General features: G+C 45.1%; 1 protein-coding gene across 1 annotated transcript in view; it reads right to left on the bottom strand.

Annotated features, from left to right (window-relative positions):
- The window catches only part of KCTD8 (potassium channel tetramerization domain containing 8), a 45,513-nt gene extending 32,065 nt beyond the window's left edge, over positions 1–13,448 (bottom strand). Inside the window, exon 1 of the mRNA XM_081875878.1 lies at positions 12,525–13,448. Within this exon, the coding sequence (XP_081732004.1) occupies positions 12,525–13,431 (907 nt within the window). The 5' untranslated portion in view covers positions 13,432–13,448. The remainder of the gene's footprint in view (positions 1–12,524) is intronic.
- Between the last annotated feature and the right edge of the window lie 6,777 nt (positions 13,449–20,225).

Raw genomic sequence — 20,225 nt, 5'->3', positions numbered from 1 at the left:
TTGCAACACTTGTGATATACTCCAGCTTCACAGCAGCAAGCAAGTGCGGCTTGCCCCTATTGCCTAAATGAAATGGGAGAACAAATATAGCACAAGCTACAGACAATTCCATCCTGTGTTTGCTCTACCCTGCCAGGATCAGCCGCCACCACTTATCTTTAATTCCCTCTCACAATAGCTCTCCTCTTCCTTGCTGCCCACTTGGTCTATAAGGTAGGAGAGTCAGCAGTGAGAAGATGGGAGAGAAAAACTGGTGCTGACTGTGGTGATCACACAGGGTCCCCAGACGTTTCACCGTCTACTGATCCCTGTGCCACCACTTTATTTCTCGCTGCGACCACCCAGGCCCTACCTGGTACAATACTGAGTCCAGTCAGGATTCAATTGGAATATAAACTTCTGCTTATTTATTGCAGTTTAACAATTTGTGGTTTCATAAATGGTATTGGTCAATTACAATCATGGGGTGCCTATCCAGACCTATAACTTCCGCTACCTGCTCTTACTCACTAAACCACCTCTCAGATATTTACCATATTTTTCGCCCCATAGGATGCACGGCCCTATAGGACGCACCTAGTTTTTTGGGGGAGAAATAAAGAAAGAAAAAATTTTCCCCCAGGCACGGGGCTGGCATGGGGGAAGCCCGAGCTTCCCCCGACCCCAGCCTCCAGAACAACCTGCTATCTGCAAGCCTTGGGAGCCGTGCCGGTCTCCCCAGGCTTGCGGACAGCTATGCGAAGCCCAGGCACACTCTTCAGCGCGCCCGAGGCTTCGGAATACAGGCAGCTCTGCGCAACCCTCCGGAGCCCGGCACGGCTTAGTGCCGGGCTCCGGAGGGTCACGCAGAGCTGCACGGAGCCCGGGAGCGCAGGCAGCTCTGCGCAACCCTCTGGAGGCCGGCGCGGCTTGGCGCTGGGCTCCGGAGGGTCGTGCAGAGCTTCCTGAAGCCTGGAGAGCAAGAGCCTCTCGCTCTCCAGGCTTCACCGAAAGCCTGTATTCGCCCCATAGGACGCACCCACATTTCCCCTTCATTTTTGGAGGGGAAAAAGTGCGTCCTATAGGGCGAAAAATACGGTACTTGTCTTCCTAGCTCCTAACTGTTCCTGACTCAGCTTATTCCGCTACACTAACTCAACCTCCCCGCAGACTCTATCCCAATTCACTCCCACTCCAACCAACCACCCAACTACCAATGAACGCCTCCTTTTGCCCCTCCCAGAGCTGGTTTTATAGTCCCTCTGACTCCACCCGCCTGGCTTCTGATTGGGTAACCTGTTTAACTATTTCACCTCCAGCACTCTCTTTTTTTAAAAAGAATAATTTTTTATTCAATTTTTAAAACACATAATTAAAAGACAAACACATCACAAAACACAAACAAACATAAACAAATCAAACATAAATAAATTCATAATCTTCTTTTCTTGTAACTTCTTTCAATCGACTTCCCCATACCTCCCTTTCGCTGCATCCTTATTTTAAAAAGAATTTTTTTTAGCAACCCTTTAGTCAATTTATCCATTTAGTTCCCTTCATTAAAGTCCCATAAATTTTTTGGTTACAGCTGTAATTCTCTGCTTCTTACCCCTTGACATCTTAAGACTCATCAATTTTACAACAGTTTTTAAGATAGATTTTAAATTTCTTCCAGTCTTCTTCCACTGCCTCTTTCCCCTGGTCACGAATTCTGCCGGTCATCTCTGCCAATCCCATGAAGTCAATCACCTTTGTCTGCCATTCTTCCAGAGTAGGTAGTTCTTGCATCTCCCAATACTTTGCCAGAAGAATTCTTGCTGCAGTCACCTCCAGCACTCTCATATGTTAACGTCACACTGACATTTTTTTAAAAAGTTTTGAGCAGCACAAGGAACGGCAATACTAGCACCATTTTCACTCAGGAAGAGTCTCCATCATGAATTAGTCAATAAAGTGTCAGCGAAGAGCAAACAACTACACAGAATTGTTGCTGCACGCTCTGCCTTGTTTAGCGTGTTCATCTTTTCTTGAGGAAGCAAGGAGTAAGTTCACACACTCAGACCTCTTTTGCTGGATGTGAGGCATTCTTTCATCCTTCAAGTCTAAGATGCCCAGTGTGCATGTGAAAAATTAAATATTATGGGGCCACACTTGTGGTCCTGTGTTAAGGGTAGTAAGCAGAACTGCATTCTGCCATTATCTTGAGAAAGGGGGGGGCAGAAGTAGGTTCTATAGTTTATACCTAGGAAATGTTTGATATGAAACTTGGCAGTGTAGGAGAGGCAAGGTTGAAGGTCTAGGGTTAGGTCCACCACTCTGTTCCTGACAGCCATCCATCTTCCAAGGTAGTGGTGAAGCTGGAACTAACCATAGGATAGGATACCATACCAAATCATATCTATATTGCCTAAATAACATGACTGTTAAAGGTGTCATCTTTAACAGCTGTAATTTTGCAGCGTTTTGGAGCTTGACAGAACATGAACAGCTTTTAACATAACATGTTAAACTGAAAGTTTTATTAATCGATTTGCATTTTAGCTCTAATGAAAATAATACAAATACGTTGCCATCTAAGTAAGGGGCACCTCGCGTTCTAAACATGTGAAATATTAAAACAAGACTGCTTCTGAGCATGGGTAGAATGTATGTTCCCAACAAAAAGCAATAATGATAATCACATCCAACCATGTATTTTAAATGATGGAAGGAATACAGTTTCTACATCAATGATTACTCATATTCGTACCAAAATAAGCTGGTAGTTAATGTATTCTCAAGATCCACATCGGGCAAAATCTAAGTTTTAAATGTCATTTAAGATCATTAAAGATCAATTAGCATTTGAAATCAAGGGGGCTTTAAAAGGGTGGAAATCATGGTCATATTACTTTCTTTGATGTAAATACTGATACATTATTATTTTTTTACATATTTTCTATCTCAAAGTCAATAGAAACATTTGTCTTGGGGCACAACTCAAACCCTAACCACTGCCGAGTGGAGAATAAGGCAGATAGATGTTTCTCAGGAGAGTAATTCAGGTATTCAGCCATGGGCTCGCATTTGACCCCTTCATTAATTCAAAGAGAGCTGTGCCACAATGAAATATCTACCCTGAAAATTATGTAAACACTTTGTAACATTTAACCATGTTATTTTGTCACTCTGAAAGCAACAATAAAATGTTTTTGGATAAGCTCTGAGTAGTCACACTAGCATTATTTGAAAACAAAACTAGTTTCTAGCCCTTTTTTTAAAAAAAAAAAAAGTTAAATATCTTGATATTATTCTGAGAATTTCAGCCAGTAGAATTTAATATTTGCTGCTTGCTTCCATCTACTAGGCTTCTCTCACACACTCTTCAAGATTGCTACATGGGACATATTAAGTGAAAAAGCTGTAATTGCCAGAAAAAGCTGTGTATTTCCAACAAACCTAATCACAGTAATTTTCAGAACTGAAAAGGGGGAATAGTGACACCTAGGTATTTGAAATACTTTTTTTTAATCCAGCACTAGAAATGTGCATGATATTTTACCCTGCAGATAATTCTGAAAAGGTGCACTAAAATTTTACTTTGTTTCCACTTCTGAACTGTAGTGGCAACAGTTATAGTGTTCGGCATGACTTCCTCCTCTGTGCAAAACCAGAAGTGATAAACCCATGGCAATGTTTTGCTGTCTGAAGGTATCCAGTACAGTGGTACCTCAGGTTAAGAACTTAATTCGTTCTGGAGGTCCATTCTTAACCTGAAACTGTTCTTAACCTGAAGTACCACTTTAGCTAATGGGGCCTCCTGCTGCCACGCTGCCGGAGCACGATTTCTGTTCTCATCCTGAAGCAAAGTTCTTAACCCAAGGTAATATTTCTGGATTAGCGGAGTCTGTAACCTGAAGTGTATGTAACCTGAAGCGTATGTAACCCGAGGTACCACTGTACTGTATTAACGGTGGAATAGTAATGGGATGAACACCACCCTTGTCATGTCAAATGAGTTATTGCCCTCTGGCAGAGAGTGATGAGAGAAGCCCCATGTTCTTCTGTGGCTTGGAGCCAAGAAGTGAGACTTCCTTTGTGCTGTTACAGATGCTTCAGGTTACTAATTGTTTTATGGATAACGTTGCATATATTTATTTGGAAGTTATTGATATGACTTGACTTTTGACAGTCAAAATATGAACCGTAAAACAAAACTGGAAGTTCTGACAAAATGCTGCACTACTGTATGAAGAGTTAGGTAGAACTAATGCTTTACTCCATAGCAACAGAGTGAATCAGTAATTAAGAGTAGACCAACCAACAAAAACAACAGAATAGTACAAGGCAAACTTCATTGTCTCCATTTTGGCACATATTTAATCAACAAACCAACCTCCCCATCTTTACTTGCCTATAGTCACCTTAGGTGAGGGCTGTAAGTGTATGCATTAGAATGTGCATTGTGCTCATACAAACCCCTGAGCTGAATCAAGCCACTTCAGAGAGATTTTGGGGGGTCTTCCAAGGTGCTAAGCAGGTGCACTGAGGCACCCCAGACAAAATTAGGCTGCTCCTGAAGCCTTAGGGCCGCTTCAGACTTCCAGAAGTGCCAGGCAGTCTTGAGCAAGTTGCCTATTCAAAATGTTGCGTTTTCCCCAAGCTCACAATATAAATGAAAAGGGGCAATGATCTGTAGTTTTGTGTCTAACAACTCTAGTTTCCAAGGAGACTCAAAACTATTTTCATTCACCACAACTCCCTAACTGCAGTGCCTATCCCCTCAGAAAGGCAATTTGTATTCAAATTGCATACATGACAGAGGCAGCCCCTAGGTAAATAACGTGCAAAACTGGTCCACCCAATTTGGGCAGTTAGAATCCCTGATTGGAAGGAACACATGGTTCAATACATGGCTCATGAGTTGAGACGCCATTTTGCATCTGGCTCTGCCTCCTTCAACACTGTTCTGCACCTGGCTTCTAGTAAAAAAGTGGATCTTGCAAGCAAGAAGAATGTCTAGAACACTGTTTTTGAACAAGTGGATCAGGAATACAACATGGACATGATGCAACATAGGGGAGTTGCCATGAAAGAAAGGGAATGAAAGAATACAGAGAGAGGAGAGAGTCGGAAAGAACAGAAGAAGAGAGCAGAGGAACTGAGGGCTTACCTAGACTTTGCTTGCCTCACAAGCTCTATCAGAACAAACATCAATCGGATTTTTTCTCAATTGGCATGTGCCCTTATTTAAAGCTAAAGAGTGGGTTTTTCATGCCTAGAAAGTGTGGGTCCAGCATAAAACCACTCACACCCATGCTTTCTAGGCATGAGACAAGTGTGGCTGAGCCCTGAGACAATTGTGGTACAAAATAGTTCCCATGCTGCATGTTTTGTCTTAGGGAACGTCCCTGGTCTGAACAAGTTGAAGGCTCCTGTTCTAGAATGAATGCTACTGCAGTCCAAACAGCTGAATACTTTTTTCACAAAACATACTGTAAGAAAGCAACTCCCCTAAGTAGTAAGATGCAGAGGATAGAGCAGAGTTCAGATATGTATCTTCAGGACTTCCTACGATTAACTATTAGCTTCAGTCATACACACCTTGGTTACATCCATGATAGATTCCTATAATACTTTAAACCATGCAAGTCAATTTGAAAACTTCCACTGGTACAGATTGCAGCAGCCAAGATGCTTGTGGCAGATGAGAGTTTGAACTATGTGATACTAATGTACCAGTTGCAGTGGTTCTGTGTTTGCTTCTGGGCTCACTTTCAACTGCTAGTTTAGTTCTTAATGGCCTTAAATAGTTGGGGTCCAGACGGATTGCCTCCAGCACAGGCCTGGAGATGAACTCAGAGGTTCTGCTAAGAGCTAAGAGCTATCAGGTTGGCAGGTACCATGGACAGAGACTTTTCAGTAGTGGCCTCACAGGTCCCTGGAGAGGGAGTTCTTATGGCACTCTCACTAATGACTTTTAATTGAATTGTAAACACTCTTTTATTTGATTTGGCATTTGACTTCTGGCTTGATGCTGGCTTTCATGTTTTAATTGCTTCTGTTCTATTTATTATTTATTTTGATAATTTATATACTGCTTAAATGCAGTTGTCTCTAAGCCATGCACAAGTAACTTGTTTTACAAGTTGTCTGCAGGTAACTTGAACTTGTTTTTGGTTATTTGATTATATTTTTGCTGGCCACCTTCAGAGGGTTTGCCCCTTAATATCAGGTTATTAAAAAAACCAACAAACTTTGTGATTATAGAACAGTTTTGATGCTACTGTTTGATAAAGGTAGACTTATGAAAAGTCTGTCCTGACACTTTCCCTTTTAATTTTTAAACAAACTTTAAGTTACATCCAATAAACAATGTGATATCAATGTGCTTCACTTCTTCAGGATATTCAGCAGTATTATAAAGTCAACAGATTCAGAAAGAAAATATTTCATCTCTTCCAGTGATGCATTTACGTTTACAGTCTGCCCTCCAACAGTTTCGGGACAGGTGTCATATGTTTTATAGGTATATATTAAGCAAAGAATATGATGAGCTCATGTCCCAAAAGGGCTGATGATAAAATACTTTTGCTTGGCTGTGACAATTTCCGCAACCACCAATGCAGAGGGAGCAGAGAATTGTAACTCCAGATGGAAAACTAAGCAACATTATTTGGACAGATTTTTTTTAAAAAATTATATTTTTAGTGCATTTATTGCAAGAATAAACCTAAGCTTAGCACAGTAGCACAGAACAGATACCCCAAGAATCTTTCACGTGTTAAATGTGAACTCCATTAAGATCCACTGGGTTTTTCAAATGAAGAAGGACATTAACACCCATGTGCAAACCATCTTTTGTGGAGAAGCAAACTGAATTTGACCACCCCTCTTACCATTAAAAAAAGAAACTCTGACCTTGTAAACACATTAGCTGAAAAGCTGTGTCAACAACTGTGAGAATGGGATGCTGAATTAGATGGGACATTGGCAGCAAGCTCTTCTTATGTCCTTAACTGACACATTAATACAGAGCATGTAACTCAGATAATGGTTTCATTGCACATAACGCAGGCCTGCAACTGAAACTAAGCAAGTCTGGTTCACTAAGCTGCCTCAATGTTAGATATGTATCTGTCCCGTCCCGTCCCGTCCCGTCCCCTGCAGACTCCAGCATAGCATCCAAAAGGTTGCTAGTCATAGACAGAGGCTCGGTTTAAAACAACTGCCCATGAAACACACAAGCGGTCTCCAAAGGCACTATAGTTGCTGGGAGAATTTTATTTATTAAAACCATTTCTATCCCAAACTTCTGCCTCAAAATGAGACACTCAAGTTGGTTCACAAGTCTAAGACAAGCCCAAAGTACAAAAATAATCAAAGAAACAAAAAACAAACACAGACAAATATTACAGCAGAAGGACTCTGGGTACACAAAGTAATATTAGGGTCAGCAAAGCCACATATCCAAAACCCTGTTGGATTTTTATTTTTTTAAGTCTCCAGCGCAGAACAGAATGCCATAAGCAGAAGCATAAGACCAATCTGTTGAGGGAGGGTAACCCAGAGCTAAGGCACCACAACAAAGATGGCTATGTCCAATGTTCCCACCAAAAGTGTCTCTGATATCAGTGAGCTACCCAGCAGGGCTTTCCCCATTGATTATTTATTTAGAAAGACTTACAGACCACCACCACCCTCAGCTCAAAGTGCTATACAAAATAAAACTGAACCATTTTAGTAAATAGAACAGTAGCCACAAATTTGAAAATGAATAAAAATACTGACAAAAATAAATTATCAACAAAACACAGATAAAATCAGTAGAACATTCTGAAGGAGCGTCTCCACCCCCATCGTTCTACCCGAACACTGAGGTCCAGCGCCGAGGGCCTTCTGGCGGTTCCCTCGCTGTGAGAAGCCAAGTTACAGGGAACCAGGCAGAGGGCCTTCTCGGTAGTGGCACCCGCCCTGTGGAACGCCCTCTCACAGATGTCAAAGAGAAAAACAACTACCAGACTTATAGAAGACATCTGAAGGCAGCCCTGTTTAGGGAAGCGTTTAATAGGTTATTGTATTTTAATATTCTGTTGGAAGCTGCCCAGAGTGGCTGGAGAAACCCAGCCAGATGGGCGGGGAATAAGAAGAAGAAGAAGAAGAAGAAGAAGAAGAAGAAGAAGAAGAAGAAGAATATAACAGACTGCACTTCAGTAATCCAGTCTTGAAGTTACCAATGTCTGAATTACTGTGGTTAACCTTTCCTGATTCAGGAATGATTACAGCTGTGGTACCAACTGAAGCTAGTGGTACCAGCCTCACTGAAATCTCTTGGGCCTCCGTTACAAAGCTGGATCCAGGAGCAAACCCAGGCTGCCTGCCTACTCCTTCATAGTGAGTACAATTCCCTCCAGGGCAGGCTGTTGGCCAAGTTCTCAGATGCAAGAACCAATCACCCACAGAGTCTCTGTCTTGCCAGGAATTATAAGTAGCTTAATATGGCAGGTAGGAGTCCTTGTAAATATTGTTCCTGATACAGGAGGCAGTAAGGAAGAGAGTAATTAAGTCTAGATAGTATGTTAGAGCAGAAGTCAAAGTTGAGAAAAAACTTAGTAATTGCACACTCAGTGTTCAACAGGACTCTGAAGCACAAAGATTATTCAGATAGTTATTTTTATACCTATAAAAAAAGCTGGAATAATAGATTCGGAGACTTATTTGTAAGCATGCAGATTTTGGGAACAAGTGGCAAAAAACAAATAGCACCATTGTGCCACCATCTTCCATTGGCCTACCTCTCTGGAGCTGTTTTCATGAGACACAAAGCAAACTGATAATAAAGGGAGAGTCTGCTCGTTTAATGTTTGCAGTCCATATTTGCAGGGAACCCTTTGGACATCAAGCTGCGTATTCCTGCATTGCAGGGAGTTGGACTAGATGATCCTCATGGTCCCTTCCAACTCTACAATTCTATGATTCTATGAAAAGGAGATGGAACCAGATGAGCTCCCGTTGCTCGGTCCCTGCTCCTGCCAACCTAGCAGTTCGAAAGCACGTCAAAGTGCAAGTAGATAAATAGGTACCACTCCGGCAGGAAGGTAAATGATGTTTCCGTGAGCTGTTCTGGTTCGCCAGAAGTGGCTTAGTGATGCTGGCCACATGACCCGGAAGCTATACGCAGGCTCCCTCGGCTAATAAAGCAAGATGAGTGCTGCAACCCCAGAGTCGGCCACGACGGGACCTAATGGTCAGGGGTCCCTTTACCTTTACCTTCCAGTACAAGTAGCAGCTGGGGGTATTTTGTGGGAACCGTGAAAGGGTTAAACTCTCCCTGTCCACTCCCTGTGGTTGCAATGCTACCTCAAGTTCCCTGTGACTGCTGTTTACATACTAATATTTTAAAGTGCATGTTAACTACATTCATACAATTAACTTTGTGTCTAGTTTGGCCCTCAAAGTCGATTCACATGACCATCATGCTCAGGGTGATGCAACCAGCAGCTGCCACCACATGAAATGTGAGGAGCCTTTTCAATATCACTGCAAAAAAGGGGCAGATGTGTAATGACCTGAAACATGTTTTCTCCTGCACATGGTCACAGGTAGGAAGCTGGCAGCAATTTCAAAAAGCCTAATGGGTGCATGAGTTGTCCTCAGCTGCTGCTTAATATGCCAATCAGTGAAAATCCATAAATGACTTCCCATTATATTTTGTTTGATTTGTTTAAAAGTGCTAAATTGCAGTCATTTCCTAGTCACAAAGCCACTGCACTAGAGTGCTCCAATTTCCTCTATCCGTAGTTCCCTGCTTAGCTAAAGCATAAACACACAGGCACCTCCACAAAAGCAAGTGAATAGGAAAAATTACACTCACTCCACTCTGTCTCTCATATACAAGACTTAACTCAAACCCTTTCAAACATTTTTTAAAAGACCTAAAGCTTACTGAGACTTGGGAAGGAAAAATCTGCCAAACAGACGTTCGCATATGGAATCCAGTTATGCTTTTCTTTAGTTCAAATCACTTCCTACTTATTGTTCAACACAACATGTACTTTGTGAGATTTAAGGATGCCGTCTAGCAGTATGCAGCTACAGTTTATTTTTTTCATTTCCAAATATCTTGAAGTTTGTAAAGTACACTTATGCACACCGAACCTAAGAGAGAGTTATTTAAAGAATTTTTCCTACTGAGAAGCTTCTTGCTTTTTTTTTTCTTTTTGAGGTTTATCTTTTCAGTAGCCTTTGGAAAACTGAGACTCTTCTTGCTGTTCTGTCCTCCACTGAAATGTGTCCAGATGGAGTCTGTTTACTTTGTAGTTAATGAGAATGGAAGGAAATGTAGTGATGAAATATTAAAAACCCTTCCTTACTTCTAGCATTGCCTGCTTTAATCTTGTGCAAAGCTTCCTTCAACAAACTCTGTGAAACCTTCAAAGTCAAACAGCATCACTCTCTAAACCTTTCTTTAAAAAGCAAGAAAGGTTGTGGTTTTGGGGGACTTCAAATAGTTTCAATAGGCAGAAATGGGGAGCTCCAAACTTTTTGCATGGAAAAATATTAAAACCTTAAATATAGGAACCCATTCACCCATTTCCAAAGACTGACAATTGCAACAACCATAATACTAATAAGCTGGTAGTGACTTGGTTCCACCACAGTAAACTTCAACGTGATCCTCTTGATTTAAGTTACTGGTTCTAAGAAAAATGATCAATAACAACTTGCATCAAGAAGACAACTTCTTGGAGTACTAAAAATACGGGTTGAGTTCCACTTCACACATGCATATTCACACACTCAAGAACAAAGTGATGGTATATATCACCACATGTGGAACTTTTTTGTATCACCCAGTTTCAAGTTAAGGAATACTTTCCCAGGAAAACAGTTCACATATTTGGCTTTGAGTTATCAAGAATAGCGAGCTGGTGGGTGATGAACATAAATATGTGCATCTGCCTTGGGATGAAACAATGTCAGGAGTCCTTAAACTCATCAGGGAAGAGCTTTCTCATCCTGAAAAAGTCAAATTTGCCCTCCTACTGGTATTTCACTGCACAGGCGCCCAATGTATAAATGGTATGCAAATATCAATGAATTTGTTCAAAAAGTGTTAATAATAATAATAATTTTATGATTTATAGCCCACCCATATGGTGGGGTTTCCAGGACTATGTTCTGTTTCAAGTCGAAATAGATTACACATTGGAAACTGAGGGCTTAGGGGCTCTTCTTTTTCCTGCCACACACATTTAAATACTATGTATAGGGATAAAGATTTGTGGTATACTTGGTGCAGTGGTAGTTAATGGATAAGTTGTAACTTATTTAGCTACTTTCCACATGGAAATTTCTCTTCCTCTGCAGTATGTATGAGCCTAAGTGGGCTTTACAAGACGAGATTCTTTGCAATGAGACATTTCTACACATGAGTGCCCGCAGCACTGGGCAAATTAATGCAGAATTCTAAAAGGGACCAACTACATCTTTGAAGCGATGAAATAAAGAAAATATTTTCAATTACCTAGCAACACCCTAACCTGCATATCCCAGCAACTAAAGCCAGCACTGTCAGGGATCGAGCCTGACTAGATACACAGGGCTTTGGGGGTTCCCAGCAGCATCTGGTTGGAAACTCTTCGAAAGAGAATGCAGGACTGCATGGAAAGCTGCCAGGTTCCCCCTGTTCTTCCATCCTTTCCCCTTGTCCTTTAGGTGGGAGACTAAAATGCACTCTGCACATGTTTAGAGACCGATTTAGCTCCATCTCTTACTGCGGAGCCTTCAAAAAAAAATTATAAATCACTTTTGTGAACCCTGGAGTGGCTGGGGAAACCCAGCCAGATGGACAAGGTATAAATAGAGTCATATAATTGTAGAGTGTTAAAGCTATGGTTTCCCCAGTAGTGATGTATAGAAGTGAGAGCTGGAACATAAAGAAGGCTGACTGCAGAAGAATTGATGCTTTTGAATTATGGTGCTGGAGGAGACTCTTGAGAGTCCCATGGACTGCAAGAAGATCAAACCTATCCATTCTGAAGGAAATCAGCCCTGAGTGCTCACTGGAAGGACAGATCCTGAAGCTGAGGCTCCAGTACTTTGGCCACCTCATGAGAAGAGAAGACTCCTTGGAAAAGACCCTGATGTTGGGAAAGATGGAGGGCACAAGGAGAAGGGGACAACAGAGGATGAGATGGTTGGATAGTGTTGTCAAAGCTACCAGCATGAGTTTGACCGAACTGCGGGAGGCAGTGGAAGACAGGAGTGCCTGGCGTGCTCTGGTCCAGGGGGTCACGAAGAGTCGGACACGACTAAATGACTAAACAACAACAATTGTAGAGTTGGAAGGGGCTCTAAGCATCATCTAGTCCGACCCCCTGCAATGCAGGAAAACGCAGCTGCCCCATAAGGGGATCAAAACTGCAACCTTGGCGGGATCAGCACCATGCTCTAACCAACTGAGCTCTCCAGGCAAGTCTTAATAATAAAATTATTCTTATTAAGCGTGAAGCCTCCACCTTCAGCTTCTCACCCCCGGGGAAGGAAGAGCATCGGGGACTTACTGTAGAAGATGTACTCGGTGTAGCTGCTCCAGATCTTGTCCTCTCGGTACTGGTTGATGAAGGCGGCGGTGCCGGTGGAGTTGCAAGCCACCATGTGGAAGCCGGCTTCGGAGAGGCGGTCGAAGGCCTGCTCCAGGTAGGTGAACTTCAGGTAGAAGCGCGACGTGTACTTCTCGGGCGGGCGGTCCGGGTCCCGGCTCTCGTTCAGCGTCTCGCCGAAGATCTCCTTGGCCAGGGCGATGCGGCCGCACACCATGATGCGCGCCACGCGGCGGAACTTGGCGTCGGCCTGGTTCTCGCGCAGCGTGGTGTACGAGCCGCGGTAGCCCACCGTGAGGAAGCCGGCGCGCTTCTCCCCGGCGCTGCGCTGCTGCTGCTGCTGCTGCTGCTGCGCCACCAGGAGCTCGCCGCTGCCGGGCGAGTTGGCCTCCTCCAGGTCGCTCTGGCAGCCCTCGTCGTTGAGCGAGCTCTGCTTGGCCACCTTGGGCGACAGCAGCTTGACCAGCTCGGCCAGCTGGAAGTACTCGGCTTCGCGGAGCAGCCGCTCCTTCTCCGGGAAGTGCTCGGGCAGCGCCAGCTGCTTGTCGCGCAGGTAATCCAGCACGTACCTGAAGAGGAAGCCGTCGCGGTCGATGAAGAAGCGCGCGCGGCTGTCCCGGGGCAGCTCCCGCGGGGCGCTCCGCCGCGGCGAGAACATGCGCGCCAAGGTGCTGTCCGGCACGCTCAGCAGCGTCGCGTGCTTGGTCACGTACACCTGCCCGCCCACGTTCAGCTCCACCACCTCAGGGAAGGCGCCCGCCGACAACGGCGCCGACGGAGAGGAGCACGACGACACCATGTCGCTGATGGGCAGGATGGTGGCGCCGCCGCCGCCGCTCACCCCTCCGCCGCCGTCCTTGAGGGCCATGGCTGAGGCGCTTTACCTCAGCGGAGAGCGGGAAGGGACGGCGGCGCCCGCCGCTCCGCGAGTGCCTCGGGACGCCGCGCGCGCAGCAGCCGCGGAAGGCAGGCAGGCAGGCAGGCGGGCGGGCTCGCCCAACCCACTCGCCTTCCTCCGGGGCCACGTGCGCGCTCGTCTCCCCCTTCCCGCGCCCGAGCGGCCCGGCTGCTTTCTCCTCAGTTGGCCAAGAGGCCACTCGGTGGCACAACCTCGATTGCGCGCGCGCGCGCGCCTCCCCCCTGCTCTCTCTATGCGCCTCGGGCGATTTTCCTCACTCGTCCGCTTCTCCCGCCTTTTTTGCTCCTCACAGGGTGTTTCCCCCCCCCCCCAGCCGCGGGACGCCTTTCTTGGAGAAGCGGCTTCTTCCTTTCTGAGAGAAGCGGGTTCCTTCGTTGGCTCCCCACAAGACAGGTCCCGTTTCGTTCAGCGCTGAAGGAGTGGTGGTGGAGGAGGAGGAGGAGGAGGAAGACCCCTTTATCCCCCCACTTCCCACTTAGAGGGCTCGACTCTTCTCTTGAGGAGAATCTTCTCCTCAGGAGGGAGCGCCTCACTCCTGGACATCCCGCGCCCCGCTCTCCCCTCTTGCCGGCGCCTCGGCTCCCTCGGAGGAGGAGCAGGAGGAGGAGGAGGACTCCTCCCGCTCCTCTGCCGTCAGCTAAATGCACCACTCCGCGGGTTCTGGCGCAGCGGCGTGCCACCAGCGGCGCCTTCCGGACCGAGCAGCAGCGCGGGGCGGCGGGGTGGGGGGGGGGAGAGAGAGAGCGCAGCGCGGGAAGCAGCTTCTGGTGAGGCAACAGCGTCGTCCGCTCTCTCGCTCGCTCTCTGCCTCACCAACTCCCAACCCGCCGCGACGGCAACTCGAGAAAGGCGCGCTGACGTCAAGCCCAGCCTGCAAAAAACACCACGCGCGAAAGAAGCGGCCGGGACCTTGCGAACAGAACAGCTGTCGTGTTTCTGGGGAATCGCGGACCGGCGGGAGGACTGGGCAGGCGCGGCTCGTTGCTGGGATGAGGGAGCGGGGCGCTGGGAAGGGGAAAGAGGTGGCTTTGGGGTCTCGTTTAGAGTCCCCCCACCCCACCCCACCTCTCGGTTTATGAGTGAGAGGATATTGGAGAGGTGAAGTAGAAACACATTGCGGAGCTGCTCCTCCAGAGCAGGGGCCGGGCCCAGGAGGGTTCACCTGCAACCCGAATCTAATCAGGTTTATACGGAAATAGAAGGTCCGCTGAGCCCCATGATAGTAAGAATGCAAGGTTTAGGACGGCAACCTCTTACTGCGCATGCGCGCGCTCCCCTGAGTGTTTTGACTCTGTCCATGGTTGGGACCTTGGTTTAGCCAATAGCAGCTGGGGACATAGCTGTCAACTTACAGATTTGAAAATAAGGGACCAGCAGCCTCGAAAATGGTGTAGTGGTTAAGAGCGGTAGTCTCCTAATCTGGGGAACTGGGTTCGCTTCCCTGCTCCTCCACATGCAGCTGCTGGGTGACCTTGGGCCAGTCCCACTTCTCTGAAGTCTCTCAGCCCCACTCACCTCACAGAGTGTTTGTTGTGGGGGAGGAAGGGAAAGGAGATTGTTAGCTGCTTTGAGACTCCTGAAGGGGAGTGAAAGGCGGGATATCAAATCCAAATCCAAATAAGGGATCAGCAGCCAAAATAAGGGGTTTTGCTTAGCTTATACAGAAATCAGGCACTGATGAAGCCATGCTGCTTTTGCTGCGACTGGCTGTGTTTTGCAGGGGTTGGACTAGATGACCCTAAGGGTCTACAACTCCCACCAAAGAAGAGTGGCAGACAACTGATGAACAACCTCCAGATGGCAAAGCTTACAGGCAGAATTAGAAACCAGGAAGAGGACCTCTTTAATAAAGAATGGGGAAAGTTTCTAATTTATTTGAAAAGCTATTGGTAGGATTGACAGAAAACTTGTAGTGAAAATTTGAACTATGGATGGACAAATGATTTATAAAAATAGAGTTATGAAAGGGATGCAGAGGGGGAAATCACTACATTAAGATGCTGCACTGGTTGGAGGGTATGCTAAGCAGCACGTCGGGGCTGCCGTCGTCCTGGCGTGAGGAGTTCCATTGGCCCTTCCCTGCCCGAGAGGGAGGGAGGGAGAGAGACTCTCGCCCACGCTGCCCGCGAGCCCTGCATGAGGCAGTTTCAGCGCTGTGGCGGCCCTGAAATGCTGCCCTTCTGCGTCCCTCCCGAGCCAGGCGAGCATGAAACCCGGGAAATTTAAGGGACATTATCAATAAGAGACAGCAGCGGGACACGGCACTGGGATAAGGGAGTTTCCCGCCAAATAAGGGACAGTTGACAGCTATGGCTGGGGAAAATGTTTCAGGGTGTGAAAGTAGCCGGCGAGGGAAGGGTTAAATGCACCGCTTCGGATGCAACTGGTATACAGTATTTAGAGCACTTTGCAAGGAAGAAGTAGTATTAAACTAAGGTTTCCGATGCAGAGCTGGGGCATCAAGTGTTATTTGACCCTTCAATGGATCTGTTGGGTGCAATTCTGTGCAGGTGCTTGCCCCCCTCCTCAATAGTCATGCAGTGTTGGCATTTGATAGTTTTGGGGAGGGGGAATCCCATTCAGTTATTGGCAGGAAATTTGAACTGAAATTGAAACATTAATACCTCCCTTCAGCCACAATAGAATTTTGCCAGTGTCTAGGAGTTGACAATGACGCCGACGTCATGGAAGGACATCGGAGGAGCGTTGTGCAAAGTACAAATGCATCTTTGAGAAAGTGATACATATTACCATATTAGATTCTCAGCAGATATATAGCCCTGCAAGTACAGGCCTCATACTTGCAGACACTGGAACAGTTTCTGTCCATGGAATAAAAAGTTGCCTTCCGTTTGGTTATGTTAATGAACGAATCAGTATATAAATCTTAATGGCCAGAACTAGCTGATGCATGAGAACCAAGTGACTGAAGATGGATGCACTGCCTTCTGGAAGTTCATTGATAGAGTTGGGCACAGTTGCAACACAAAACCATTAAGGATGCAGAGGTAGCTAAGTTTTATTTCTGTGGCAATTAAAGTATAGACTAAATCTTGTATAACAACATTACACCGATTTTTGCATATTTCCCCCGCACTGGAAAATAGAGGCAGGGAGGTGCTGGAGGAATGAAATCAGAGTTTCATTTGATTATGTTGCAATTATATACATTGGAAGTTTCACTGGTATTTTTCAGTGTTCAAGGGAAAGTTCTGTTTTAAAATGTTTTACAGTTTTCCTGACCCAATGGCATGATTGCCATGATATCCAAACTTGAAGTGAAAACTTTTATACCGACTTCACTGCAACTTTAATTCTGATAGCTCATTCATCAAGGCAGATATCACACTGAGGTATCTTCTGTATATTCCTTCCACTTCTTTTAAATATAGGTGTCGAGTTCAAGCTTAAGACGGAACTGGAAACCAAAAAAATGTAAAGTGTATATCAAATTTCATTGCAATATATCAATACTCAAGGGAGATATTGCGTTGCTGGGTGCTTTTATACCCTTTGAGGTGGTGTAGAACCATTGCTTTTAAAACTTTAAGTTCCAGTTTATCTTGATTTATCTTGAGTTTGCACATAGTAGAACTTGTATCTTCAATAGCTTCCAAGTATCAACATATCCTCATTCAAAACCTTTTCTTTCCTCAAAAATATATTATTCAGGTTGTATATTTCTCCACAGGGGGCCATACTTGCAGAATCTATTATCATATTTCCCACAAAGCTGCATTCTATAGCTCTCCTGGCCATTTATCTGCCTTGGCTCTGGGTGCCCTGCATTTATAGCTGCATTCTAAAACAGAAATAATTTACTCTTTTCTGTACTGTCCACACTCCATGCAACAATGGAGCACAAATTATTCCCATTCACTTATGTGTAAGATAAGGTATTATACAGCTACTGTTATTGCAAGAGTCAGCTATTATCGGTGTAAAGTTTTATAGGTCAAAACCGGCACTTTGAATTGGGCCAGGAAACTAATTGGCAGCCATTGCAGTTGGGCCAGGACTGCTGTAATATGCACAAACCATCTTGCGCTGATGAGCAACTTGGCCACCAAATTCTGTGCTATCCGAAGTTTATGAACTATCTCCAGAGGCAGCCCTACATACAGTGCATTGCAGTAATCTAACCTAGAGGTTTGCCAGAACACAGACAACAGAAGTTAGGCTATCCACTTCCAGATAGGGGCACAACGTGGCCACCAGTCAGAGCTGGTGGAAGCCTCAAGCGAGAGCAAAGGGTCCAGAAGAATCCCCAAGCTATGCACCCGCTCCTTCAGAGGAAGTGTAACCTCAGAGCAGGCAACTTTCCATCCATCCAGTTTAGGGAACCAGCCACTAACAGTGCCTCATTCTTAATTGGATTGAACTTCAGTTGTTGACTCTCATCCAGTCCAAGGAGGCTGTGTGTCGTCAGCATATTGCGGACAATGTACCCCAAAACTCCTGAGGAACTCAACATTGAAGGCTCCATGGGGTTGAAAAGCACTCCCCCCAACATCACCCTCTGGAAACGATATAATCCAAGTAGGACCAGAACCACCGCAAAGCAGCTATCCACAATTCGGATAGCTGCTCCAGAAAGATACCACGGGTGATGGTATTGAAAGCATCTAAGAGGTCAGAGAGAATTAACAGGGACACATTTCTCCTCTCTTCTGACAGAGGTCATCGTACAGGGCTACCAAAGCAGTTTCTGTGCCAAAACCTCTACCTCTCCACCAATTGAAATGGATTTAGAAAACCCATTTCCTCTTCCTTCCAGAGTGCCTGGATACACCCAGTCAAGACCCTTGCCCAAGAAGGAGAAATAGGCAACTGTCCACCAGGCTGCTTCATAGTGAAATGCTATTGGCAGGAAGACCCCATTATTAAGAATGATACCAATTAGAACTGCCCTTTAGAAGATTATGTGTTTATATTTATATGTATACTCTCTTTCTCTCTCTTACACACACACACAAACACACACAGAGAGAGATTTTATAAAAAATGGGTATTATAAACACAATAGGTTTTAGCTACAGATAGGTAGCCATGTTGGTCTGCCATAGTCAAAACAAAATTAAAAAATTCCTTCCAGTAGCACCTTAAAGACCAACTAAGTTAGTTCTAGGTATGAGCTTTCGTGTGCATGCACACTTCTTCAGATACACTGAAACAGAAGTCACCAGACCCTTCTATATAGTGAGAAGGTGGGGAGGGGTATTACTCAGAAGGGTGGTGGGATTGGGTGATTGGCAGATAGCTGTGATGAGCCTGTTGACGACTCTTAACGACTGCAATAGGTCTTACAGGAAAAAGCAAGGGGTGAGAAGGTGAAAAATGGCTTTGTCATGTATAATGAGATAAGAATCTAATGTCTTTGTTCAGACCAGGTCTCTCCATGGTTTTAAGTTTGGTAATAAGTTGCAATTCAGCAGCTTCTCTTTCCAGTCTATTTCTGAAATTCCTTTGTAATAGAACAGCTACTTTGAGATCTTGTATAGAATGTCCTGGGAGATTGAAGTGTTAGTTGGTCTTTAAGGTAAGTGTTAGTTGGTCTTTAAGTACAGTTATGTATGAAAAGGAATCGTAAGGAATGACTACTCCCCCCCCCCATCGTAATACTGCAGTGAAGCAATGTAATCAGAATGTAAAACACCTTCATATTGCAAGGTGCTGCATTTAAAAGCAGCAGTCTCCCAAATGCATCATAAGGATAAATTAACGTTAGTGCTGCGATACATGAATAAGGTTAAAGGTGGCAAGCTCTACGGAGCAGCTTAATAAGCTAACATATGTAAATGCAGAATTCAGTGGCGTCTTCCTCATAATAATGCAAATCTAACTTTAGCATCCAGTCTATGGTTGCCAGTGAGGAAACTGGCATCAGAAACACGACAGGAAAAGGCAATACAGAGAAATTTGCAAGAGGAGATTTACCCCCAGAGTCTTGTGAACATGGCACGCAGAATGGGTCAAACTATTGGTCAGTTTAGCTCAATGTTGTTGTTGTTGTTTAGTCGTTTAGTCATGTCCGACTCTTAGTGACCCCATGGACGAGAGCACGCCAGGCACTCCTGTCTTCCACTGCCTCCCGCAGTTTGGTCAAACTCATGCTGGTAGCTTCGAGAACACTATCCAACCATCTTGTCCTCCATCATCCCCTTCTCCTTGTGCCCTCCATCTTTCCCAACATCAGGGTCTTTTCCAGGAAGTCTTCTCTTCTCATGAGGTGGCCAAAGTATTGGAGTCTCAGCTTCAGGATCTGTCCTTCCAGTGAGCACTCAGGGCTGATTTCCTTCAGAATGGATAGGTTTGATCTTCTTGCAGTCCATGGGACTCTCAAGAGTCTCCTCCAGCACCAGAATTCAAAAGCATCAATTCTTCAATGATCAGCCTTCTTTATGGTCCAGCTCTCAATAATAACTTGCAATTGCACCTCAGGATCTTTTGTCTTCACCTGAGATTCTTAACTCAGTGGTGAGGAACCTGTCATTATTCAGATGTCCAGCTTCCATAGATCACAACCAGCATTGCCAGTGGTCAGGGATGCTGGGAGTTGTAGTCTTGCGATATCTAGAAGGTCATGGATTCCTCACTCCCTAATTCAACTGGAGATGCCAGTGATAGAACCTAGTGCCTTCTGTTTGCATGTATGTCTCCTTCCTTGGGATCAATGGTCCTCCTGGCATAAGGAGGAGGTGAAAGAAGCTTGTTATATCGCACTTTCCAGCTTCAGTCCCTAA

This window comes from Podarcis erhardii (assembly GCF_964252035.2).
Source record: "Podarcis erhardii genome assembly, chromosome: 9".
Lineage (NCBI taxonomy): Eukaryota > Metazoa > Chordata > Lepidosauria > Squamata > Lacertidae > Podarcis > Podarcis erhardii.
Note: the sequence above shows the minus strand (reverse complement) of the source record. Positions and strands in the feature narration are given on the sequence as shown.